This window comes from Chionomys nivalis, chromosome 14 (genome assembly GCF_950005125.1).
Source record: "Chionomys nivalis chromosome 14, mChiNiv1.1, whole genome shotgun sequence".
In the NCBI taxonomy this organism is placed as follows: domain Eukaryota; kingdom Metazoa; phylum Chordata; class Mammalia; order Rodentia; family Cricetidae; genus Chionomys; species Chionomys nivalis.
In genome coordinates this window covers 48880810-48905080 of record NC_080099.1, presented here as the reverse complement: position 1 = coordinate 48905080, position 24271 = coordinate 48880810, and the positions used below count along the sequence as shown (strand labels likewise).

Sequence of the window (24271 nt, the reverse complement as noted above, 5' to 3'; positions counted from 1 at the left end):
GTTTCAAAGAAGATCCCCAGCATCTGACCAAGTTAGACTCAGATCTCCTCCCATGTTCCAAAGGACTGAAAGTGGTCTCTTTAAAATTGTATTACTCTTGGCCAATGATAAGAAAATGGGATTCTGCCAACCACAGTTCATTGCAGTGCTTTACCCCCAGCTTGTCCCTATGCAATGTTTTGCTTTATCTGCCCTAACAATCAGTCTCACTTTGGAGGTTTTCTAAGATTCTGGCAGGAACATTCCAGTCTAGCTAGAGAAACAGGTTTTCATTGCCCCATAGTTCAGATTGAAGCGCTAATGAGCAATTCTAAGAATACAAAATCACATTATTCATAATTGTTTTCAATATACTCTGAGGATTGACCTGAAAGAACCATAGATATAGAATAGTTATATTCAGTCTGATCTTTGCTTTGGATCATTGTGTTGAAAAGGACAGATATTTAATCTTCCTTCAGATTGAATACTTTCCACCTAAAATATTATTTTAAGATACTCAGATGCAATAGGCTTCACCTTTTTGAAAGCTGTTTCCTGAAGCTGTCTCCAAATTCTGATAGTTATGGATAATAAAAGTCTCTAGATGTGTGATGTCTTCATATCTTTGAAATAAGTATTATTGTATATTTTATAAAGGACACAGGTATGACCATAATTTGAAAATTATCATCTCCTATGTGCCTGTCTTCTTTTAACTTGACCTGTTTTTGTATGTCTGTGCAACTAAGTGTTCATCAGTGTAACTAATATACAATTTGTATAGATTCCTAAACAGCATATTCATGGTTAATTTTCTGCTCAGTGCAGTCTTAGCTTCAGCAATATCTTTAAGACCATCTGTAAACCGAGAGAAGGTTCTAACGTCTCCTAAATTTTCAGTTCTTTGGTTGAAATGACATAAGAGTCGTCTGTCATTCTATCCAACAGATCTTGCTGTTCCCTCTCATGAGCCTGATGAGTGGGAACCGTGACTTGAGTGCAAACAAATCCAACGAATGAAAGTTACAAACAATATGGTTATCAGGCTGTTTTAAGATTCTTACCAGCTTGGATACCAATCATTTTCATCTCTGGTCTATGAGATACATGTATGTATCTCAATATACACTCTGTGTGTGTGTGTGTGTGTGTGTGTGTGTGTATTCTGATGTGTTAAACACCAAAAACAATGTGAAGAGGAAAGAGCTTATTTCATCTTAGAGGTTACAGTCCATCATCATTCAGAAATCCATGGTAGGAACCTGGAGGCAGAATGTGGAACAGAAAGCACGGAGGATCACTGTTCTCTGACTTGCTTCGCCCATCTGCTCAGCTCTGATACCCCATCCCACCCCCCACCTCCAGATAAAACTGTCCACTGTGGGCTGGGCCCTCCTACATCCATTAGTAATCAAGGAAATGCTAAACAGGCCTGCCCAAAGGCCATCTGATCGAGGCAATCTCTAATTGAGACTCCTTCATATCACTTGAGGATACTTCAAGTTGACACCTGAAGCTAACTAGAACATAGAAAACTAAACTATTTCCACATGCTTCTCCAAGGAACTAAATTTAAATCTTCCAAGAAGAGACTTCAGGATTCAGGCAAACTATGCCTTAAAGAGCAAATCTTAGTTTAGGACTCCGATTACTATCTTAACTCAAACCATTTTATTGTAACAGTCAGACTCATTTGTGGATATTTTGTTTGTTGTTTTTGTTTTGTCTCTTTGCAAGCTGCTAGAACAGCACTGAATATTTTCAATAGAGACCACACAATCTACATCACTCAAAATGTCTATCTGGTCCTTTATTATTTAATTTTTTTAAAGATTTATTTGTTTATTATGTATACAACATTCTCCCTCCATGTATGCCCACATGCAAGAGGAGGGCGCCAGATCTCATTACAGATGGTTGTGAGCCAACATGTGGTTGCTGAAATTGAACTCAGGACCCCTTCAAGAGCAGCCAGTGCTCTTAACCTCTGAGTCATCTCTCCAATCCCTATCTGGTCCTTTACAAGAGAAATAAGACAACTCATTTTCATTGCTCATGCCTCATGCTTTATGATTACTTTAGGAATCCATGTTTCAAAACTAGCATTTTTACGTTAGTTACAGTTATTTCTCATATTTGCTGTTTAGAGGTTAGGTGAGCTTTTGTTTCATACTGCAAATGGTCTCACAACAGTTGTGCAAGAGGTATATTTAAAATCTCCATGTGAACAAAAATGCAAAGTTATATCATCTCTGAAAAAGAAAATTAGTGTGACAAGTTACAAGTAGATTTCCAGTTGCTTGAACATGGTTTAGAAACTTTGAAAACAATGTGAATTAAACAAAAAAAAAACCCATAAATAATGTTCACTCACATTTAAGCCAAACTGGAGTCCTATTGCTTAGCAAGCTACAGAATTTCTCATAATACAATGAAGTTATTTCAGCAATTGGATTTTCATTAACAATTAGGGAATAGTGTGCTATTTTTATGAAAATAAATTGCTCATCAATAGTTCAGAACACAGAGAACTTTAATAGCTACTTTCCTACAGCCCACTTCTCTGAATATTCTAGATTTCACATGAAAGGAGCCGTCAGTACATACTTTTCTAGCAAATTTAGAAACCAAGAAGAACCCTTGAGTCTATTTCTATCTGGAAAAATTACCCATTCCAAAGTATCTGCCTTAAGGGAACCAAGTAACCCTGCTACGGAGGGAAATTTAGGCACTTGTGGCTTGCTTCAGCTTGACTTCCTGCGTTTGTCACAGATGAGAGACTGAATAGGAAGCGATTATCAGCCCATTGTTAGGAATATCAACCATTACTGAACGACGGAACGGCATAGTCTGTTCTTTAAACTGTCGCAGCAGTCAGTAAGATGAGACGGCCACTGGGATGTTACAGAATGCGGGAACAAAAGGCATGAGTCATCCTCTGGTTAGCACAGGCAGGGGACAAATGGAAGGAGAGGGGACTGCACATTCTTATCTGCTCATCTTCTAGATGGCTCAAGGTTTGAAGCCAGTTATTGACTTAAAACCTTAAAACAAGCAATTCAAAATCGATAGCTACTTTTCTTTCTAGAAATTAACAGTATGACTTAGAGGATATTTGGCCTTCATGGAAAGCAAACTTTTAGGACATGATTCACTATATCGAAAGCCTCCCAGAAAGAGCCCACTCCAGGAATCCTTTTGTCACAGTGCATGTTCACGGATGAGCCATTACTTGTACTAGGAGTCAGATGTGAATTAAGCTCAGTGCTACTCTTCAGCTGGAAAGAAAAGGCAAACAATCACACATATTGCCTATACTGAATACCTACAGACGGTAAAGCCCTCCAGGGCTGGACAGAGGAAAATGGTCTCTTCTGCTAAGAATGTGCAAGGCTGATTTTGAAGGGTCAGACCAACTCTGTAGTTAAGGAGGAGAAAGGTGCCATCTTTGACTAAGGAGTGGAGAAACACAGGTTGGGGAGAAGGGTTGGCACTCGATGAGAAAGGCTGAGGTGCACAGTGTTGTGTAGGGTGCAGCAGTCTTAGATCTAAGCTGAGCCTTTGCTGCTCCCTGGCTCTGGGCAGCTGCGGGTGAAGTTCTCCAGAGCACCTGCCCCGCTACTTGTCCAGCCTCCTAGTCTGTATCTCAGCAGGGTAAAAAAATCACCCGACATAGCGAATGCATGCTTTTGTAAGGCCACAGCTAATCTTCAAACTTCAAGTTGGTCCTGCCATGTTCTTAATTCTTCACTCTTTTGTCCAGTGTATATAATCTAAAAGTTTATAATTATAAAACAGAGAAAAACTAAAGAATTTATTATATCTCTTATTGGAGGAACTATTTTTCCATTCATCTTCAAGACACTTTTTTTTTTGTAAATTACCAATTAGAATTACAGTGTGAATATTCTGACTTGTGTATTGTTTCTTATTTCTGGTAATGTCTGTGGATGGTTCCATTTCTACAGGATACATGGAATGAGAGACAGAGACAAAGACTAGCATCTGGGTAGCAGGGAGAAATTATGCTATGAAGTAAAGATATCGTTAGGACACAGAAAACAGGTTAGTGGACAGAGTAAGGACGACTTGGTATGGGGGGTTTTCAGGCTTAGATGGCATTATCTGGGATGTCTTTTTGAGACTTTCGTAGATGTCAAATTTGCATTGATGGTTGCTGAAAGGTTTTTTGTTGACTGAAAAGACACATGCACCTTCAATAACAGCATGGAGGAGAACAGATTAGCATCATATGCAAGAAAACAGATTTCCTGTAGTCTAGAGCACAAGTCATTAGCCCCAAATGAGAGCATGTATGCATTGGAGTAGCGTATAAATACCTTACCAGCAAAGATTATGGTTGTCCTTTTCACTTTCTAATAAAAAGAACTAAAAAAGAGCTGTGGACATTTCATTTTCTAAATGTGTCAAAAATGGTGCTATTGATTCCTTAATACAAAGACACAACTCTACTATTTTTAGGGAAGTATGTTAAGTCTGGCTTGGCTGTAAATGTAAATACATAAAGTGTTTGCAAAGCAGTCAACAAAACCATGCCCATTTGCTAAGCATGGTTGAGGCACGGTGTCCTTCAGTGTGGGTGAACAGGGCAGCCATTGGCTCTCTCTCTCTCAACTGCCAAATTCTAAGACATTTGACAGCTCACTGGATTCTTCTTGGATGCAAGGTTGGACAATCCATTTCAATGATTAAATGTGCTCACCTGATGATAGTCGGGGTGTTGGCCAAGACCTTGAAGAAGGAATATGGGATATGAGTAGCAAGTGACTTAGGTGAGGACCAATGTAACTGTGTAAGTTCACCTAGACCGCCAGAGCATGCCAAAAGAAGCTAGCCAGTGCCTTGCAGCTAGCCAATCTGTAAAGGAATCTGCATGTACAATATGATAATAAATCATGTAAGAGTCCACCAGAACTTGGCATTCTGTGATTTGAACAGTTACTATGAGTCAAGACACACCATGGACATTACCTGAGAACGGAAATGCACAACCGAATCACCCTTCTCTCGGATAAAACTGTACTTTGTCTATAGGACTTTCAATACTTGCATGCCCACATCTTTTATTTCCTAAAGAGTAAGATTGTAAAATTAATAAAGCTAGAAAAGCACACAAATAATTATTTCATCTAGTAAGTCCATTTTATTTAAAGTGAATGAACACAGCTAGGAAGTTAATACTAATGTTAGCTCGCGGTGGTTGAGAGGGGACAGTGGTGCTGCCTGCTGTTCATATGAAAACTGACTTTTCCTTACAAAGATATGAAAATACAGAAAGTCAGAAAATTACCCTAACAGTTGCCAAAAGTCATTCTTTTCCTCTAGTGTTAATTTTTACTTAAAATTTTTCAAACCTTGTTGTATTAGTCATTATAGATATTCTTATGCTCACCGCCATTCCACCCAAGATTATTCCTTTGAGAAAATGCCAACACCCTAAACATGGACTTCTCAGTTGAGGAAATGGAGGGAAAAACTAGAGAAAAACAGGAACTCCCTCAGTAAATCAATGTGTTACCAAGACAACTTGACATTCATGTATTATTTTTACCTCACTGTGGTTTTGCAACCTCTAGACTTCCCTTAATAAAGTCAGCTGCCCTATACTTAAGAAATTTTACCAAATCAAAACATTAACTAGGATTATAATGTTCCAGGAGTGAATACTAATGAATAAAAAACTTACTTTGGCACACCCGCTTCCTCCATACTTTGATATTAACTCCTGTGGCTCACCCACCCACGAGCACGGGTATGTGCTTTCTCTCCTGGGATACAACATTTCTGTGTCATCTCTTGGTTATAAAAGCCTATGTATGAAATGTGGATTTTGCTCAGAGTAACAGGAGCGTGCAAACAGAACCATGCTGGCAGATGCCATGTAACATCAGCCACTGATTAACCTGAGGGGAAGCTCCTTCACCTTGTGACCTATGGGAATAAGAGTCATGCAGCATCTGTTATTAGAAGGGGCTCCAATATGCTTAATAGTGCAAGACAATGTTTTCATTACTATGTTAGAAGGGGCCATCCTTTACCTATATGGCATCCAGACATCCAGAGAAACCACACATATACCTTCCAAAGCTCAACCTGTGGGCACTATTATGGCTGGTCTCCAAGAGGTAGGAAATCCTACTCTTGATCCCAGCCATCTTTACAGCTTTCATTGGGGAGTTGGGGGACAGAGAGACAGACAGGAAACACCATGGCTTTGCCTTCTCGACTTGAATGCATTTGCCATTAATTCCCAGGGCTGGTCTGTTATCTCTTAGGAAGAATATCAAGACGACAGCAGAAACATTGTTCTTAAATTCTTCAGTTGAAAAACATTAGTGATTACTTATGCAGATGTCTAAGTCCATTTCAGCTGCAACAACAACATATCATAATCAAACTGGGTGGATTATAAGCAAACATATTTCAAGTATTTCTGGAGAAAATGGCCAGTCCAAGATTAAAGTGTCTGGAGGTTCGGCATCTGGTCTAGGCTGCTTTTTTACTGTCCATACACGACAGGAGACACTAAATGAACTATGAATGACCCAATCACCTCCTAAAGCCATTGGTTGGGCTAGCTGACATAAAGCAGACGTTTAGGTGAGGAAATGCCCTGCATATGCCACCTCACGGTCATGTATTTTCTATTACACACTAGGCCAGCCCTAGCTGCTCTTTAATAACCTAGACAATGGGTATTCTTAGTAATCACTTCCAATTGCAAATTAAAGTATTCACTGCCCTTAGTCAACTTAGCACAATTATTGGGATGTGCCCAACTGGCCCTGTTACATAAGAGCTGAAGGCCTTCACAAAGGTCCATGTACTTAAAACTTGGTCCCAGTGGTTCTGAGGTGACATCTAACAGGAGGTGCACAGGTCACTGGGGAACACTAGGGGACACGGGACTCTCTGGTCTTTTTCCTCTCTTCATTATCTGGATCAGGAGACAGGCAGGGTTTTGTCTCTTTCTGTTTTTTCCCAGCACATGCTATCTCTCCAGTGTGCTGCCATTACCAAAGGTCCAAGACAAGGCTACTGGATGCTAGACTAGAACTTTCAGACCTGCTTGTCAAAGTAAACCTCCTCTTTAATCAGTTAACTTCCTCAGGTATGTTGTTATAGATATGTTAGGCTGTAAATTGCAAATAAAGATTCAGCAGTATTGTTTGTTGCTAATATTATGAGACATCGGCAGATTTGTTAACTTTACTTTATAGGCTTATATTTTTGTTTTTAAACAGTTCAAGTGTTTAAATAACATTCTCTAAATTCAGATATATAAGCATTTGGTCAGTGCTTAAGGTTAAAGTAACTTCCACAAACAAGATCAATGACCAGAAACAAGAGTGTCTAGAAATCTTTATTTAGATATACTCCACTGTAATTTAAAAATAAATACATTTTATTTATAACATAGTTCTTTATTCTAATCCCATATATATAGCTTCACAAAATGATAAACTTCCTAAAAATGGTCTCAATACATCATTTGTTGGACTGTAAGAGATGAATCTTAATACATAACAGTATGTATAAAATCCCTGGAAACACAACGATGAAATAATTGTAAGTCCAGTCACATGCTCTAGAATGAAGCTCATGTTTCTTCTATGCTCAAATCTCACCGTCCCATACTTCTACAAGTCCAGTGAGATCACTTAAGGGTCACAAGTGTAGCTTAGTCCAGGCATGCACCAGGACTTAGCCTCACAGTAGAAGAAATGAAGGAGGGGAAAGGGGCTAGACACGTGCTCACAGAAGTTTTAAAGGAGCCCTCATCAAATCCAGATTTCCATTAGCGTCTCTGGCTCTGTTACCTTCTCTACTGGGTTCAGAAACTACAACATCCATTTAACTAAAGGGAATTAGCATCTGATCCTAAAGATGCTACTATGCTCTCGGAAAGGTAAGAAAGTTGCCATCCACATCAAAGGGAATTCTCAGCTCTAACAGCCCAAGAGACAATGAGGGGCAAAGATGGGGGTGTTTCCTCTTCTCTATAACCTCAGGGACATTTCTTACCTCAAGATGTTAGTTTAATTCACTAAGTAATAGTCAAGCAATCTTCAAGTAGAAAAGAAAGGAAGATGAAGGGAGAACGTCCTGTTAGCTAGGACTAAAGTTTTACACCTGGAAACCCCAACTTCAGATACACCCTGTGTGCAGGCACGAGATCTTGATGTTTACATGAGAATACTCCAGTGGTTCTTAGCAAAGAACTGAGAACACTCCAGCTGTTATTTTTGCTGAGTGTTGTTTAATCATTGAAGAATAATCAAGAATTTTCAACAAAAACCAGTATTCCCTACCAAGATGTCACTTAGATGAAACTATTGTTTTAAAACAGCAGTGTCTACTGAAGCTAATGTTATGGCAAGCCTTTCCTTAGCAAGCTGTGAGCTACAGGAAACAACGACACAGTGATATGGTAGGCTATATTCTTTCATGTCCTTCACTTTCCTATCAAATGTTACTTTTAACAAAAATAATTTTGAGGCAATAATTTTTAATTTACTGAGAATCAGTAATTTATTTATTTATATTTCTAAAGAAATCATGTCTTATTCAGCAAGCACTAAAAGGGCTGGGCTATAAAGGGTTTCTGTTTAAGAAAGCAATTATGAATTGTCCACTTCACCTTATAGCAAGACAAATGATACACATACTGTAGAACTGTTCATTACAATAGGTACAGGCCTCATGTGGCTAATGAACGGCTAGTCTACAGCAGTAAAACACACATCCTACTTTAAAGAATTAATAGAGACCATAAGGTATCTCAATAACTTTTTAAAAACATTGGTTGCATATTGAAATATTTTAGATATAGTGAGTTAAAGAAAACACTGCTAAAATGAATTTCAGCTGTGTCTTTTTTCTGTATATGAGTGTTTTTTATATATACATATATATGTGTACACACACACACACACACACGCACTCTGTGCATGCCTAGTGCCTGCAGAGGCCAGATGGCACCGGATCCTCCAGAACTGGAGTTATGGACAGCTATAAGCCTCCATGTTGGTGCTGGGAAGAGAATCGGGACTTCTGCAAGAACAGCGGGTGCTCTTTAACTATTGACACCTCTCCAGCCTCTGCTAGGATATTCAAGTTACATATATGGCTTGCATTATTTTCCTGTGATAACACAGCTATAGAAGCAGCAGACCTAACTATATGCTAGTATCTTCCCCACTGTACAGCATTTTTATATTATAATACTTGAAATAACACACTTAAAACATATAAACGTTCCTGAGTTTAAACACAAACACACACACACACCCCTCCACTCTTAGTAACAAAAGCAAACAAGCTCTACTGCCATCTTTCTCATCTCCTCCCCTATGCTGGCAACTGGGATCCTCTAAACTCTGGCTAGATGAGAAGACACAGTAGATACAGACAAAGGGATCTTTTGGCCAACAGAAATACTCTAAAGCTGGACTGTGCTGATGGCTGCACAACTCTTCAAATATACGCAATCATACATCTACCACAGGTAAGCTACATACTATGTAAACTCTACCTTATACATAGAAAGTTCAGGGGATTCAGATATAACTTCTGAACCCACTGTGGAACTCAAAATGGCAACGAAAACAATTCTATCAGGGTTAATACCTGAAGTGAATTACCTGATCACTCACTGGAAGTCTAAGATGATGAGAACAAAAGGAACACTAGGTTAGTGACACTGGACAAGCCTTGGTATCCTTAGAGGCCCCCAGCTCAGGCAATGATCGCCTTGACAGTCATGTTTACAGTCTTGTTACAAACTCTTCCCAAGCTGTTGTTATTTTATCAGGGGCAAAATAATGGTATATAGGTATATACGGGACCTTGTGCTCTACATCAACACAAACAGATGAAGTTACAGAAGACACAGTTAACAATTAACTTAACTGCAATTTTTCCCCTATTGCAGAAGAGAAAAATACCAAAGAAATCTAACAGTTGAAAGTTACAACCAATTTAGACAAGGATCTTAGTGATTAATAAACTCATAACACAGGATCCTGTGTAACTGCTTCTGGCAGGTCTTGAGACCATTATTTCAACCTAAAAGCTCTGAGATTACCACCAGAAATGCTGGTGCTGCCCCTTTTTGCTCCATGTGTATCTTCATCACCAGTTACAAGAATAAAACCAATTTCCCTTCTGACTGTCAAAATGAATGGGAAAACTGACTTCACACTCAGAGAAAGACTGCTGTGGAGCAGACCAGCCACGCCCCTGAACCATTCCTTCGGGCATCTGAACCATCATATACTCTGGTGGGCCTTTCTGTGGCTTGCCTGCCTGCAGTTACTTCCAGAGTCCACTTTACTTCACACTAGCCAAAAGATGAAAAGCAAACCACCACCAACCCACCAACCAACACACAAAGGAGAGGGAAGGCAGCACATAACCACAGCAGTGGAGAGTGGAGATGGTAACATAGAAGGACCTGACATTTCACGGGGAGTGCTCACGTAAACACAAATACATGTACATAGACACAGAGTCACCACTAATTCCCATTTTAGAAGTAAACTAAGTAGACACTCAAAAGTCAAAGAATGACTTGGAATGTCACAGTCATGAAAGAATGTTCTCTGAAGATAGGCCCATTTATAGTTCAGGACATCTAAGCATCCAGCTGACTCTAAGGATACATCTGTTACAGCTCCAGACCAAAGCTGCAAATTCAGTGATATTTTAAAAACTGAAATATGTGTAGAACAGTCATTGAATTTCACTTTTTAGCAATGACCTTCTGCTGGTATGAGGGGCACCACTAGCTGTTTCCTCTGTCAACCACTGCTCAGTGTGATGCCACCAGTGTAGACCTGGCTGTTTTCAGTCACTCCTAGAATAAATGCACATAAAGACACGGGTGTGTTTTACAGACTTTGTACAAGAATATCAAAATTAAACTGTATTGAATTGTGCCTATGGTTATAAGAACGGTTACTCCCTTGTTATTTGTGCTTTCTAATACATAAAATAGTACAAGTCAATGAACAATGAACTTTGTCTTTACAGACTATGGAAGACTTTTTCCTTTTGTCCAAACTATTGGCAAACTCACATAACATACCAAGACTAAAGTAGAACAGTTAAATTAAGAATCATTAAAATTTTACAAAATGTTCAAAAAGCGCCAAAATAACATAAATAGCATTGTGCTTGCACACTTCATAATTTTTAAGCAGCCAAAAATTTCCTCCTGAGGTGCTGTTTTACTTCAGTGAATGACAACACTAAATCTAAATCTTGGTGTTTCATCCTTCCCATTCCTAGACACACTTCCACAACCAAACAAGTGCAAAAAAAAGCTTAAAAAAGTGTAAATGCCCTATTTACATAGCTACTCACTTTTAATATAAAATGAGATTGTACTATGGAACCCTAAACACCTCCAACGCTTCTACGGGCTGCGCAGCAGACAGGGTTGATGGCATTTACAGGTCATGCAGCTGAGGGGAAGAACAGGCTCAGCAAACCTCAGCACTGTGAGTTGAACATATTAAGCCTTCCGTAAGGCTTTTCGCAAATCACCATAGAAGTTGGTTAGCGTGCTTGCCATTGCTGTATCTACTGCAGACTGAGGGATCATGCCACGCAGATCTGTCTGAATATAGCCTGTCAAAAGACTCTGGCTTGGATTGTCTTTAAGCGGAACACAAAACCAGCCGCAGGGATGGTTATAGCCACGAACAAATTCTGGTCTCGTTTCACTCCAGTCAAGACTAACCCCTACAAGACAATTTTAAAATGACATACATTATTAATAGTAATAACCAATATTTGTCTAAAAATCTCATTAAAAATATTATCAGATTCCTATTTTAAATGCTTTTCTTCTCATCCATACAAATGAAAACTAATCCCCAGGAGTAACTACGACAAAATGAGAACAATAACTACCAAAGAGAATTCTGGTGCAAGGTTGACAGGTAATGGGGAAATCCTAATCCCTTCAGAATAGATGACATAGTATCATCTTAGAAACTCCTTGGAAACTACAAATCTTAGCTGCAGCAGCCGGGCCTCAAAGTAACAAGAACAAAATTGTATGGTTCCGTAACTATTTCCCACAGCATAGCCATCCCCAACTTAAGTACTCACTAGTTAAATAAACAAGCAGATGACAACTTACAACTCAAGTTTATACTACACATAATAAAGTATCAATTTACCTACACATTTTTAAAAACAGGAGGCTTTCAGTGTAGTATTTAATTAAAAAATACAACATAATTCAAAGAAGGAAATTTTATATATATATATATATATTCTACTATATACATGTGTATGTGCATATATTTATACCAAGAAACTGCTTTTAGAAACCTGTAATGAGAGGTAGGCGGATCTCTGTGAGTTCGAGACCAGCCTGGTCTACAAGAGCTAGTTCCAGGACAGGCTCCAAAAACCACAGAGAAACCCTGTCTCAAAAAAACAAAAACAAAAACAAAAACAAAAAAAAAAAGGAAACCTGTAATTAAGTATCAGTTATTGGATCCCTTTCTAATTAGAGGATATTACATAGCTGGGAATAACAAGTGATCAGAAATGGTTGAGGGCTCATCCTTAAACATGACATTTAATCTGAAAGGCCCAGGGACCAGTGGGTGGGGGGAGTTAGAGACAGAACCAAGAGTGAAGGGCTGCAAAATAACATCCTCTAAGCTCAATACAACTACTGCAGTCTTGAAATCACAACTGGAGTCATCTTAATGGGGTCCATATAAGACTGGCCTGTCAACAACGGAGGGAAGAGAAGCTCATGGGGCCCTACTCCTCACTGTTAACACTGACAGACTCTGGGAAAGGAGGAGCCATTGTCAGCTGTCTGCCCACTGCTGACTCTACCAGGCTCCACACAAAATGAGGAGATAGAATGTGAGAACAAGATATACAGGGAAAGTCTGGGGTAGACAAGGTAATAACAGGGAGAGAGGAAGAGCAGTCAGTGCGCATTATGGTGCAGATGTGAGACTGTCAAGGAAAATTTAATTAATACAAAAATGAAAAAAATCCCCCATGATAATATGAAACAACATATATTCTCAACTAATACAGATTGTCATAGATTTATGATATTTAATCTGTCATTTAATTCCTAGAATTTAGCATTTAAGAAAAACCCTGCAATAAGGATTAAAAATACACTTTATATGGAAAGACTCAAGATAAAAACTTAAATATCTGAAGTAGACTTAAAGAAAGAACAAGAGGTTTAGGTAATTACCACAGGATAAAAGTCCTTCTTCATAGCCCACAGTGTAGGAGAAATCAACAAACTCTCTTGGGGAAATAATATTCAGAAGTTGGCCAGCAGTGGTGTAACGCATCACACAGCAATTCTAGGAAGACAGAAGGTCAGACTGGGGTCACCATCAGACACTAGAGTCACATACCAAGATCAGTCTCTAATAAGAACTGACATTCACTCAAAATGTTTTGGTGTAAGAATAGCAATTCCTACAGTGGTTCCAAAAAGGATAATTTCTTTTCTAAATGTCAATGCAATTGTAAGAACATGATGATGATACATAAAAATACAGAGACATTTCAGTATCTAAATCTCTACTCAATTAGAGATGGCTAATCCAATTAGTGCAGTCAATTCTATGGGCCCAGTACATATACAGAATGTACAGTTTCAAACTGTTTCTGAACTTCAAAGATTAAAAAAAAAAATCCACAAATATGTTATGTTTTGCTTAAAAAATCAAGTATGGTAAGAGGTAAATAAAAACAGGTAACAAGCCCCTTTGACTAAACAGTTGTCTAGTATTTAAGGCAATGTTTTTATTAGCTATGGTCTTTGATTTTAATTTAATATAATTGGAAAATTTACATTCAACCTAGAAACCTAAATACAGGGGTGGTGTTTTCTTCTGATTTGGAGATTTTACAATGAAAGACGCTGAAGACTTTCATAAGCAAGAAAGGGAGAGGTACACTGGGAACAACTCAGTACTAACACTCATCAAAATTAGGAAACTCAACTTTAATCTCGGCACTAGGAGATAGGGGTAGGTGGATCCCTGAGTTTGAGGTTAGCCTGGTCTACATAGCAAGTTTTAGGCCAGTGAAGGTCATAGAGTGAGACCCTGTCTCAAAAAAAAAAAAAAAAAAATGAACAAATAAATAAAATAAAATGGAGAAACCTGCGCTCTTAGAAGGCAGCACAGGATTCTCCTACGGTATCTTTGCTATGATTACTACTCGTGAAGAAATTAACGCAGTAACGTGAGCATGTACAAATGTGGACACTCACATGTGTGATCGCTCTCTGTCACTCATATGTGTGATAGCTTTCTCTCTCACACTCCCCCACCCTTTGAAGTAATTTTCCTAAACAGATACCTCTTCAAAGTGCTCCAAAATATCCAGTGAAGTCATTAATCGGTCCCAATCCAAGCGCCAGGGCCCTGGGCGTATGTGATCTATTACATTATTGACGATGTCATCCATAACACCTTGGGCTTTGTAGCTGGAGAACAAGAAAAGAAATAAAGGTTATCCAAATGAAAACCTTCAGTACAGAGCTAACACTGAAAATAGGAAGAAAACTTAATGGAGTTTTTATAAAGGAAAAATATCCTAACAGCTAGTTTAATAAATAAAAGTTCTAGGGCTGGAGAGACGGCTCAGAGGTTAAGAGTCCCGACTGCTCTTCCAGATGTCCTGAGTTCAATTCCCAGCAACCACATGGTGGCTCACAGCCATCTGTAATGAGATCTGGTGCCCTCTTCTGGCCAGCAAGCATACAGACAGACAGAATACTGGTATACATAATAAATAAATCTTAAAAATAAATAAATAAATAAATGTTCTACCAATTACTTTCTCAAAATTTGTCCTTTGTCCTCAAATCAGAAATAGAAAACTGAAGGTTATACTATGTTATCATAAACAGTGATGGCCCTAGTCTACAGGACATTCCAAAACTTCCATGTAATATTGTCCTCTTCTTAGTTATTCTCAATGTTAATTAGTATATGTATATTTTTACCCTGACTTTTTTCTTTTCCCTTCCCCTCTCAACATTCTCCCGTATACCTCATTGCTCTTTCAAATTCATTGTTACATGCATATATTTATTCCTAAATACAACCTGCTCAATCTGCATGTTACTTGCATGTATGTTGCAGGGCTGACTATTTGGTGTTGGCTAACAACTGACATGATGTTCCCTGGAGAAGACTATTTCCCCCTTCTCAGCATTCTTTAGTTGCCTGTAGTTCTTTGCACAGGTCTGAGGCCTCCTGGGCTTTCCCCATTCACTTTGGCATGTTGCTGTTCTTGTTCAGCTCAAGTTTCAGGATACATCTACAAAACAAATCCTAAACCTAAGGCTCAAGGAACATTATGGAAGGGGAGGAAAGATTCTAAGAGCCAAGGAGGACCTGGGCATCTGCTATGAGACTCTGTCTCCTTGTAAAGTCAGAAACTATACCCATAACACCCATTCTTGACTACACTGGCTTCCAAGAACATTTTAGTCACAGATTTGGAAAAGATATGTATAATACATATAAATGGATACAAACTTAGAGAAGTTATATGTGTACAATTCCTTTAAAATTAATGAAAATGATAATCCAACAAAAGATGGGCAAAACACATAAGACAACCAGAAACATCAATAAATACCCTCAGTGTCACTGCAATCAAATACACACTAACAAGATACCATTTACTTCACCCCTCTGCCACACAATAAACTTAAAATGTCTTTGACTATGAATCTGAGAATGGCACAGGATTTCCCTAGAGAGCTGCAGACTGTCACAAGTTTGTCTACAACCTAGAGGACTCCAAAAAGCCACTTGCAAACCCGGTAAAGCCCCTTTCCTAAATTCTCATTTAGTCATTCCCATCTTTCTCAGTGTTACTCCAGTAAATTCAAAACCTTGTGAGGACCCAGAGAGGAAGCATGGGAGGTGGCAGAGGTCCTTTGTACAGAACTGAGGCTCCTTCAGAAGCATGATGTCCCACCACAAGCTGGATGCTCCAGCTGTGGAGGCACAACCTCTTCCCAAAGTAAATGTCCATACGAGACATTTACTTTGCCTAGAATATGAATTAGCCCTTCGTTTCTTATTCTTCCTGAAGTCTCAACAGCACAGCGCTCCCTTAGCTCTTTCTATGCCTTTCAATCCCAGCTGGGAACAACTAACCAAAAGGGTTAATTCCCAGATTGCTCACAATGCTTCATCCAACTCCAATCTCCCTGTCATATCAAAAATATTGTACAACTCATCTTTCTGGAAACAATATCTGTGGTATAGCACTTCCGACATTCTGCACATACTCAGTGGCCCAGCAGCTTCATTTTTAAAAAAGGTTGAGCCCTAAGGATTTGAACATTTTATTTCAACTCCATGTGACAACTGTCCATTCTGATTTTTTTTTTAAAAGATCAGTAGACTTTTTTTGACTACAGGCATAATTCATGTTCAATTATAACACTAAAAATGAAAACAAAGTTATTCATAATACTACTATTTAGAGATAAATTTTGTCTTAGGCAAAGCATTTTAATAAAAACATATACTTTAAATAAGCCTATGGTTGTGCTAAGTATTCATCTATTTTACATTATAGTATAAACAATTTTTATATCATTAATCTTTTAAACACAATTTTTAAAGGCAACCAACAATATACCAAGTACATTATACCAAGATATTTTCATAGTTTACTAGTTTTTAATATTCATAATAATCCCATGATGAAACATCAAACACCTAAATTACTATCATCTTACTGATGGAGTCATCAGGGGAATTTTTTAACCGAATGCTACCTGGGCATAGAAACTCAAGGACTTAGAAAACTGAAGCAGAAATTATCACATAACCACCGTCTCAAAAGAGTCATTTAAAAAGTTCTATTAACACTTAGCAATGCAGATGATTCGAAGGATCATGGATGCCATGCTAAGAAATTCAGATTTTTATTTGCCTACCGTTATTATTTATGACTAACACAGTCCACAAAATATTTGGCCATTTTGAAGGCTTTGAATTTATATGGCCAATTTGCTTCTAATAAAATTTAAAACTATAAAAATAAAAACTAAATTCTACTGTGATCATGTAAGATAAAGTATGAGTTATAAAACTGAGAATTTACTTACAGATACCCATTAAATTCTTCTGAGGGTTTTCTCCAAACTGTTACATCTTTCTAGAAAAATAAAAACATTATATGGTGGTAATCACATAGGTGGAACCTTTTGCACAAAATTATTTCTGTAAGTTTAGAGCACTTAACTTCACATTAAAAAACAACTTAAGTAATTTCTCAGCACAAGTAGTTACTTATACCACAAAAAAATCTGTGTTTGAATTTCTTCTGTATCACTCTGTACTTATATTATGCACCTTAAAGATTTTTCTAGTAGCTTAGCGATTTAAAGACTTTAAAATTCAATAGCAGAACTATATTAGTGGTATTATTTGCTTCACTCCAATATTAGCTATTTACTATTACTGATACATTCAGTCTATAACATTAGGAATATTAAATATTTCATTCTCAAACTGTACATGCCTAAAGTAAATAATTCACATTTATTTTGACTATGTTACCTTGAATTAGTTCCTACATTTGCACCCAACATTTCCCAACTGACTATAAATACGAAACTAACTAGAGAACTAGAGAAGATCATTGCTTCTAGGTTTGGCTCTAACACTTCGCCACACAACACTTACATGGTAAAGAGGAACACTAATTGCCCACTCACAAACGCTTGACACATCTAACTTCGTACAGACTTTCAATGACCAACTTTCCTTAAACTCTTTGTTTGTTGGCTTGGAAAACCATTCTCTGCTCTCATGAACCGAGTATCAAGTCCAACAAGAAAAGAGCTAATGAGTTCCTTCCTTGGTAAGACGACCCACCATCCCATCCACAGAATCATCCACTGTACTCATAATTCAGCACATCATTTTTCATCTATATTTTCCTGATCTTTTAAAAGTTATCAGACAATTCATTGGCCATATGCAAAATATCCAAACAGTAATTACATATATTTACCATTTTCTTGGCAACTCGCCACTTATCTTCTTCAATGTTATGATACTGGATCAGAGTGTTTTGAAGTTTAGTTGAAAAAGAGGCAACATCAGTTAGGCTTTCCATCTTGATCTTCCTGTTACAGAAACCGAGATTAGCATCAGCAAATACTGGAGAGAGTCAAATCTTTATTCAGAATGAATTCTCCTGAGAGAGCTCTAAAAGACAGTTGCACCTGCACCCCACTCCCAAGGAACTAATCAGAAATTCTGAGAATAGGACCCAGGTAGAAATTTTCCCTGGAAGCTTGAGAGGAATGCTCCATAGCCAGGGACAGTAGACTCTTTGCTATTAGAATCACTCATATAAAATACTAAAAAGAGGCAGACGGAAGAAGAGGGAGGAGGTGGCTCTCCTTATCTGTTAGAGGCTGTTAGTGCTCAAGTGTCCCTCTAATTCTCAGCTGTCCAGTGAGCCCACTTAGCACATACCTTTAATCCCAGCACTTGAGAGGCAGAGACAGGCAGATCTCAGTAAGTTCGAGGCCAACCTGGTCTACAGAACTTTGCTCTGAAGGAAAATGTCTTGGTGCCCAGCATTATCTTAGCAACTTACGATTAAAATGACATTGAGCTTAGAGTCTCAAGTCAAAAGTCTGGGAATCACCTTTAATGATTAATAAAGATTCCTATCCACATTGCCATTCCCCATTGCCTAGGGTTCTATTTCCAAGGGGTTTATGCTCATCAAGACTTTTGATCTTTGGACTTAGGATTTCTCTGCCTGGACTGCTGGATTCCAAATCTTAGCATGACTAACAACGTGCAATGCCAAAAGCCGTCAAAACTCCAGTCCTTAACACAGACTTCTGCAAGTTACTCTGCTTGCTTCCTTTCATTCCTCACAGTGCTTGGCAGGATCTGAAGCTGATTTGCTATTGCCACACAATTCTACTCTTTAAGCACCTCACCTCAGTCACAGAGCGAAGGTCATTGTCACAGCCCTGCCTAACTCTCACCTAGAACACTGCGGCTCTTAATGTCACTGTTGACACTTTTCCCCACATACAAAATCTGTTATCCCTTTATCATCTTTTGATGCCAAGATATTAATTCTTTGCATAATTCCTACATCATCCCTACTCTTTCCATCCCTGTAAAAGGTTAACAGAGGAAAGTTGCCCATTATCAACCATCAAATCGCTAAAAACAAAACCAGAAAAGATTTCATTAGTAATTCTGTCTTCCAACCAGGGCTCAGAACTATTTATCTAAAAACTAAAGATTACAGAAATAAATCAAAGCTGTAGCCAACATTTAAATATCACAATGTAGAGTTTAGAAACCTCCAATACTAAAGTAAAAAGATGAGAAAGTATACATGAAAATTTTAATAACCTAAAACTTGAGAGCCATAAAAGTGATACAAACTTTGTAAGTATAGACCACACCTAGTCCTAAAGTGGATGAGCTCATTCCGAAAGTTTACCAGTCAAGAATATACACTGCCACTCGAGAACAGCCGACTTCACAACCAGTACTGCGACCTTATACAAGGGTGCGGTGCAAACAAGTGCAAATTCCTGGAGAGCTTATAAAAGAAATGCACCCAGTACTGGATCCTTGTGACTAGACCACATTCTGTAAACCCAGAGGCCTCCTGCTGGCTTCCTGTGGGTAGCTAATAAGAAATTTTATTTTTTTCAAAATTATTTGATAGAAATCAAACGAAATGGAAAGCTGCTATTATCATGACCAAACATTAGCTTTATACAAAGCCAGCCCAGAAATGTAAGCAGTACAAACTACCTATAAAGATGAGAGTCTGGCACTTAAAGACATTTATCTTGACAATCATTCCCATCTCGTCACCAATGCACTCTCAAGCTGTCTGGTATTGCTTGTGTGCAGCTGAGCTTCACTGCATAATTTCTATTGTTTTTTGATGAACTGCCTCATAAACTGGGTTAGCTCGCCCACCAGTGTTTTCTTATGAGCCATGCTGTAATTATTCATTTATATTCTACCATTTAGCTGCAGAATCTTTAGGAATATAAAATATAGCTGTTCAGGGTTGTGCTCTGACTAGCATGATGTAGAAACCCAATGAATAAAATATGTATTGTTATTTACGCCAGTCATTTTTGAACTTCTGAACAAGGAGGATCTCCGTTACCATAAGGAATGAACAGCTTCTCAAGAAAGTCTACCACTATTTGCCAGCTCTGACATGATGGAAACAGGCAAAACCCAGCTTTTGCTCTTAAAAACTTGACTTATTCTATCTGTAATAAATCTCTATGGCACTAACAAAGCTAAAACTCTAGAGATTGATTAACAGTCTCTCTACGGATGTTGAAGGAAGGAACCAGAGATTGATAACATCAAAGGTTCTCTTTGGATATCTGAAATGGTTCGCTCAGCAGTCACTTCCTGCATGGAAATCCAGAATGAATGGCGGTCACTGTCTAGGTTGCTGTGTGTGTCTGAGCACCTGGCTAAACTTACTCTAGAATGAGGGGAGCTAGTACTGGGGTTGGCAAGGTTCTGGCTCTCCCCTGATAAAGTCAAGTGCTTCAATTAACTGACAACAAAGCACACAGTTTGCAGCCTGGAAATACTTTCAAATGCCACTCTGAATTTCTTTTTACTTCATTTTTCATTCTCTTGACCTTACATCAGAAATTTCTCCAACCATAACCAATATCAAAGATAAGAGGTACCACCCAACAAAACAGACTTCAACAACTCTATACGAGAGGTCAAAAAACCCTGTCAGTCCTCAGACCAAGTATTAATTATTGTCCACTTTGTATCTTTTTTGAAATTAACCTTTGTGTTTTCTATGTCCATATTTCTGAATAGAAACTATCAGGGCTTCTGAAGGTTTTCTTGACTTGCCTAACAAAATTCCAGTTATTCTCAACTATATGCCACGTTGAAATGGCAATAGGTTAACACAAGGCATTTTAGGACCCGCAGAACAGCTGGGTGATTAAACGTGCCTTAGTCTGATCCCAAAATGACTCCTCACAGCTGTTCTCTGCCATCTACATGTACAACATGAGTCCTGTCATGTGTCCACCTGCAAACACACATACATCCAGTGCACAAAATTTTGCAAGAAAATACTTTAAACAACCCCTTAGCTATTTGTTCTTTTGTAGTTTAAAACACTTACAAGAATTCTCTGGTGTCATAACTTTTAATCATCCATTATTCAATTAGTACAGTTTTTATGTGCATCAGGTCACTTTAACAAGCCACAAACTTCCTTCGACAAGATTGCAAACTAAAGCCTTATCACACTATACATCCTAACATTAAAAATGCTAAAAGATGCTCGATCTCCAGCCTATCTTGAGCCACTAATTCAACTTTCCTAACTCGAGTCAAGTGCAGTCGCTTTTCATTTCTGAGACTGGCCCTTGTCAGTACAGAGGCATGAGGCATGCAAACATACTTCTGCGGGGTGTACCTACAAAATCGCCTTTCACATGCTCACCCCAACACTCTTTACAACCTGCAATATTTACATTCTAATGATACCACAGCCTTAGCGTTGAATCTAATTTAGTGCTCAAGTCCTGAATGCTCTTAATTCTTTTGTAGAATATAGTTTTGAAAGTCGTAACGTCCTATTCTGAGCTTAGTCTTTCTGATACGTTACACTGTGCTGTTCCATTGGATTTTCATGACAACCCTGTGAGCCCTTGCTGTCACTATCACTCCTTTACATAAAGGGAATGCCGCAAGGGAAAAGAGAAATTATTTGTTCAAGATTCCAAAGGTAGGTGAGGGAACAAGAGCTCCAAGTCAGGCTCTTTGATCTGAGGTTACAGGTCAATCTTGAGACACAAACGACGAAAGATGATCCGCAGACTCCCACAAACTTGACATTAAAACCTGACCGCCACGTTGTGTATAACTGTCTTCCTAGCTCCTGAACCCCCAAACCTCAAATAACCTTCCCTGTGTGGCTATGAAGGAAATCCGCAGCAGTAACTTCCATGAGTTACAACATGGACTTGCACTGACCAAGTGTCTCTTGAGAGCCCTGTCCCCACGGAAGCTCGAGGAGAGGAAATGGCCCCTGCACCTCTTCCGATGACCACGGCAGAGTCTCCGCGTAGCACGCCCTCAGGACCTTCCCCCACAGCCCTAGGTGCCCTGCCATCACCATTTAACAGACGGGGAAACTGAGGCCTACTCGGCTCGCGGCCCTTAAGAGGCGGCGGCTCTCGTCCTGCTGGGCTCTCACCCACAACCAGGGTCGGCCACCCCTCTCCCCTCTGCGGGGCCAGGAAACGCTCGGTCCGGCTCCGCCGCCCTCTCTCCTTCCCTCCAGGCCGTTTACCTGAGGATGCCAGGCGGCCTCCAAGTCCAGGAAAAATCGGCTCGTCGTTCCTGCAACCCCGCGCTTCAGCAAGCTGGTTTCCAGCCCGCCCAGGCGCGGCTGGCTGTAGCCAATGGGCGCGCAGTGCCTTCCGACCACAGCCAATCAGAAGGCATCAGGCCGCTCAGGTCGCGGCGGGCCCCGCCTGCAGCCCCGCCCTGCGCGGACCCTTGGGACCTCGGGAAAGTGTTAGCGGAGCAACGTGTGCTCGCTGGGATTGGCTGGCGCCTCGGCGTGAGGGGCGCCGATTGGCCGCCGAGGATGGACCGATTCCGCGTGCGTCTGGGCTGGCCCGAGCAGGAGTTCCTTGGCTGTGCGGGTTTGCCTGTGGGTTTGGAGCAGAGCCAGGGGGCCACGGCCAGTTGGTTGTGAAACGCTTGTGCGAGGCTACAGGGAGAAATTACAAATGAGGAATGATGGTGAGGGAGAAGGACCCAGAGTCTTCGTTGTGAAGTTCCCCAGTGGGGTCCTGCTAAGGCAGGCTGCAAAGTCTGTTGAGCAAAGTCCCCCGACGCCCTGCGAGGAAGACCCCCCTCCCTGATGACTGGCTAGCCTGGTGCTGGCGAGGAACACTAAACAGTGCAACCACAGTGCAAACTGACCTTTAGCTAAACGGTTTTCTGGTCTTCAGATAAGGGAGTTCAAAGAGCATCCTTGAAAGGAGAGGAGAGGTGTTTGGCAGCTGAGTTTACCAACCTCAACGTTCAGACCCCCCTCCCTGATGACTGGCTAGCCTGGTGCTGGCGAGGAACACTAAACAGTGCAACCACAGTGCAAACTGACCTTTAGCTAAACGGTTTTCTGGTCTTCAGATAAGGGAGTTCAAAGAGCATCCTTGAAAGGAGAGGAGAGGTGTTTGGCAGCTGAGTTTACCAACCTCAACGTTCTGGTTTTCACACTCTAACAAGAGGACAGTCATGCTGGTAGCTGTGAAGTGACCCATCTGATGGGATTCTTGCAAGTCTGAACCCTGACGATCAGGTCGTTTAGAGACTGCATTTACTAAGATACCGCAGCTTGCGAACTGAGAGCAGGAAGGGCTGCTGTCTTAATTTTTGACACACCTGCAGTAAGAATCAATAAAACCGTGTAAAAATTTAAATTACCATGGCTAAAGAATCGCTTAACGCCACTTGTTATTCTCATGCCTTACAGACTCCATCGTCCAGTCCCCTAAGATAGTTTTTTTTTAAAAATTATTTTTAAGGTTCACAGGTTTTTGTTGTGGTGGTTTATGTGTATGGTTGATTTTCCTGCATGTATGTTTATGTAGTACATGTGTGTGATTCACATAGTGCCCACCGAGGTCAGGTGACTGGAAGAGGCTATCGGATCCCCTGGGACTGGAGTTAGAGATCAACCATTGTGAGCCACTGTATAGATGCTGGGAATCCAACCCCTGTTAACCTATTTAATCCAGAATAATATCTGATAATAGACACGTGCTATTACCACCGTCCTTACACATACAGAGGGAGTGCAGCATACAGGGCAACAGACAAATGCCTTTCAGTTTGAAAATGAGAAAATAAGGTTATCATCTAGTGTTAAAATATAAAAGAAACATGTATAAGAAGTTTAGATGACTGCGTGGAAAGTTATCCTAAAGGTATAAAAAATATTTCCCTGGCAAGCCAATCATGCAATTTAACACATGAACACATCAAAGGAAAGGCAGAACAGTTTTCTCAAACAGTATGCCAACAGTTTTTCAACTGTAAGCAATAAATCTAAAAATAGAATAAAATAACATATAAATATCCTCAGATCCCTGAAATTTTTTTCAAAGGTTGTTCCCTAAACTCTATGGCCCTAGTCAGCTGTGATGCCTATG

The 24271-nt window shown here is 39.6% G+C and overlaps 1 protein-coding gene across 2 annotated transcripts; it reads right to left on the bottom strand.

The window, feature by feature from the left end:
- Positions 1-7348: 7348 nt before the first annotated feature.
- Stard4 (StAR related lipid transfer domain containing 4) lies at positions 7349-22480 on the bottom strand. 2 transcript variants are annotated; one of them, XM_057789101.1, is made up of 6 exons: positions 22399-22480; positions 18064-18178; positions 17153-17202; positions 14374-14500; positions 13250-13364; positions 7349-11751 (listed from the first exon to the last, which is right to left on the bottom strand). In XM_057789101.1, exons 2-6 carry the CDS (start codon positions 18166-18168, stop codon positions 11522-11524), a joined length of 627 nt encoding a protein of 208 aa, XP_057645084.1. In that variant the 5' UTR covers positions 18169-18178; positions 22399-22480; the 3' UTR covers positions 7349-11521. The 2 variants fall into 2 exon arrangements, with proteins under 2 accessions (XP_057645084.1, XP_057645085.1); XM_057789102.1 differs by having other exon boundaries at positions 18064-18174; positions 22399-22457.
- Positions 22481-24271: the final 1791 nt, after the last annotated feature.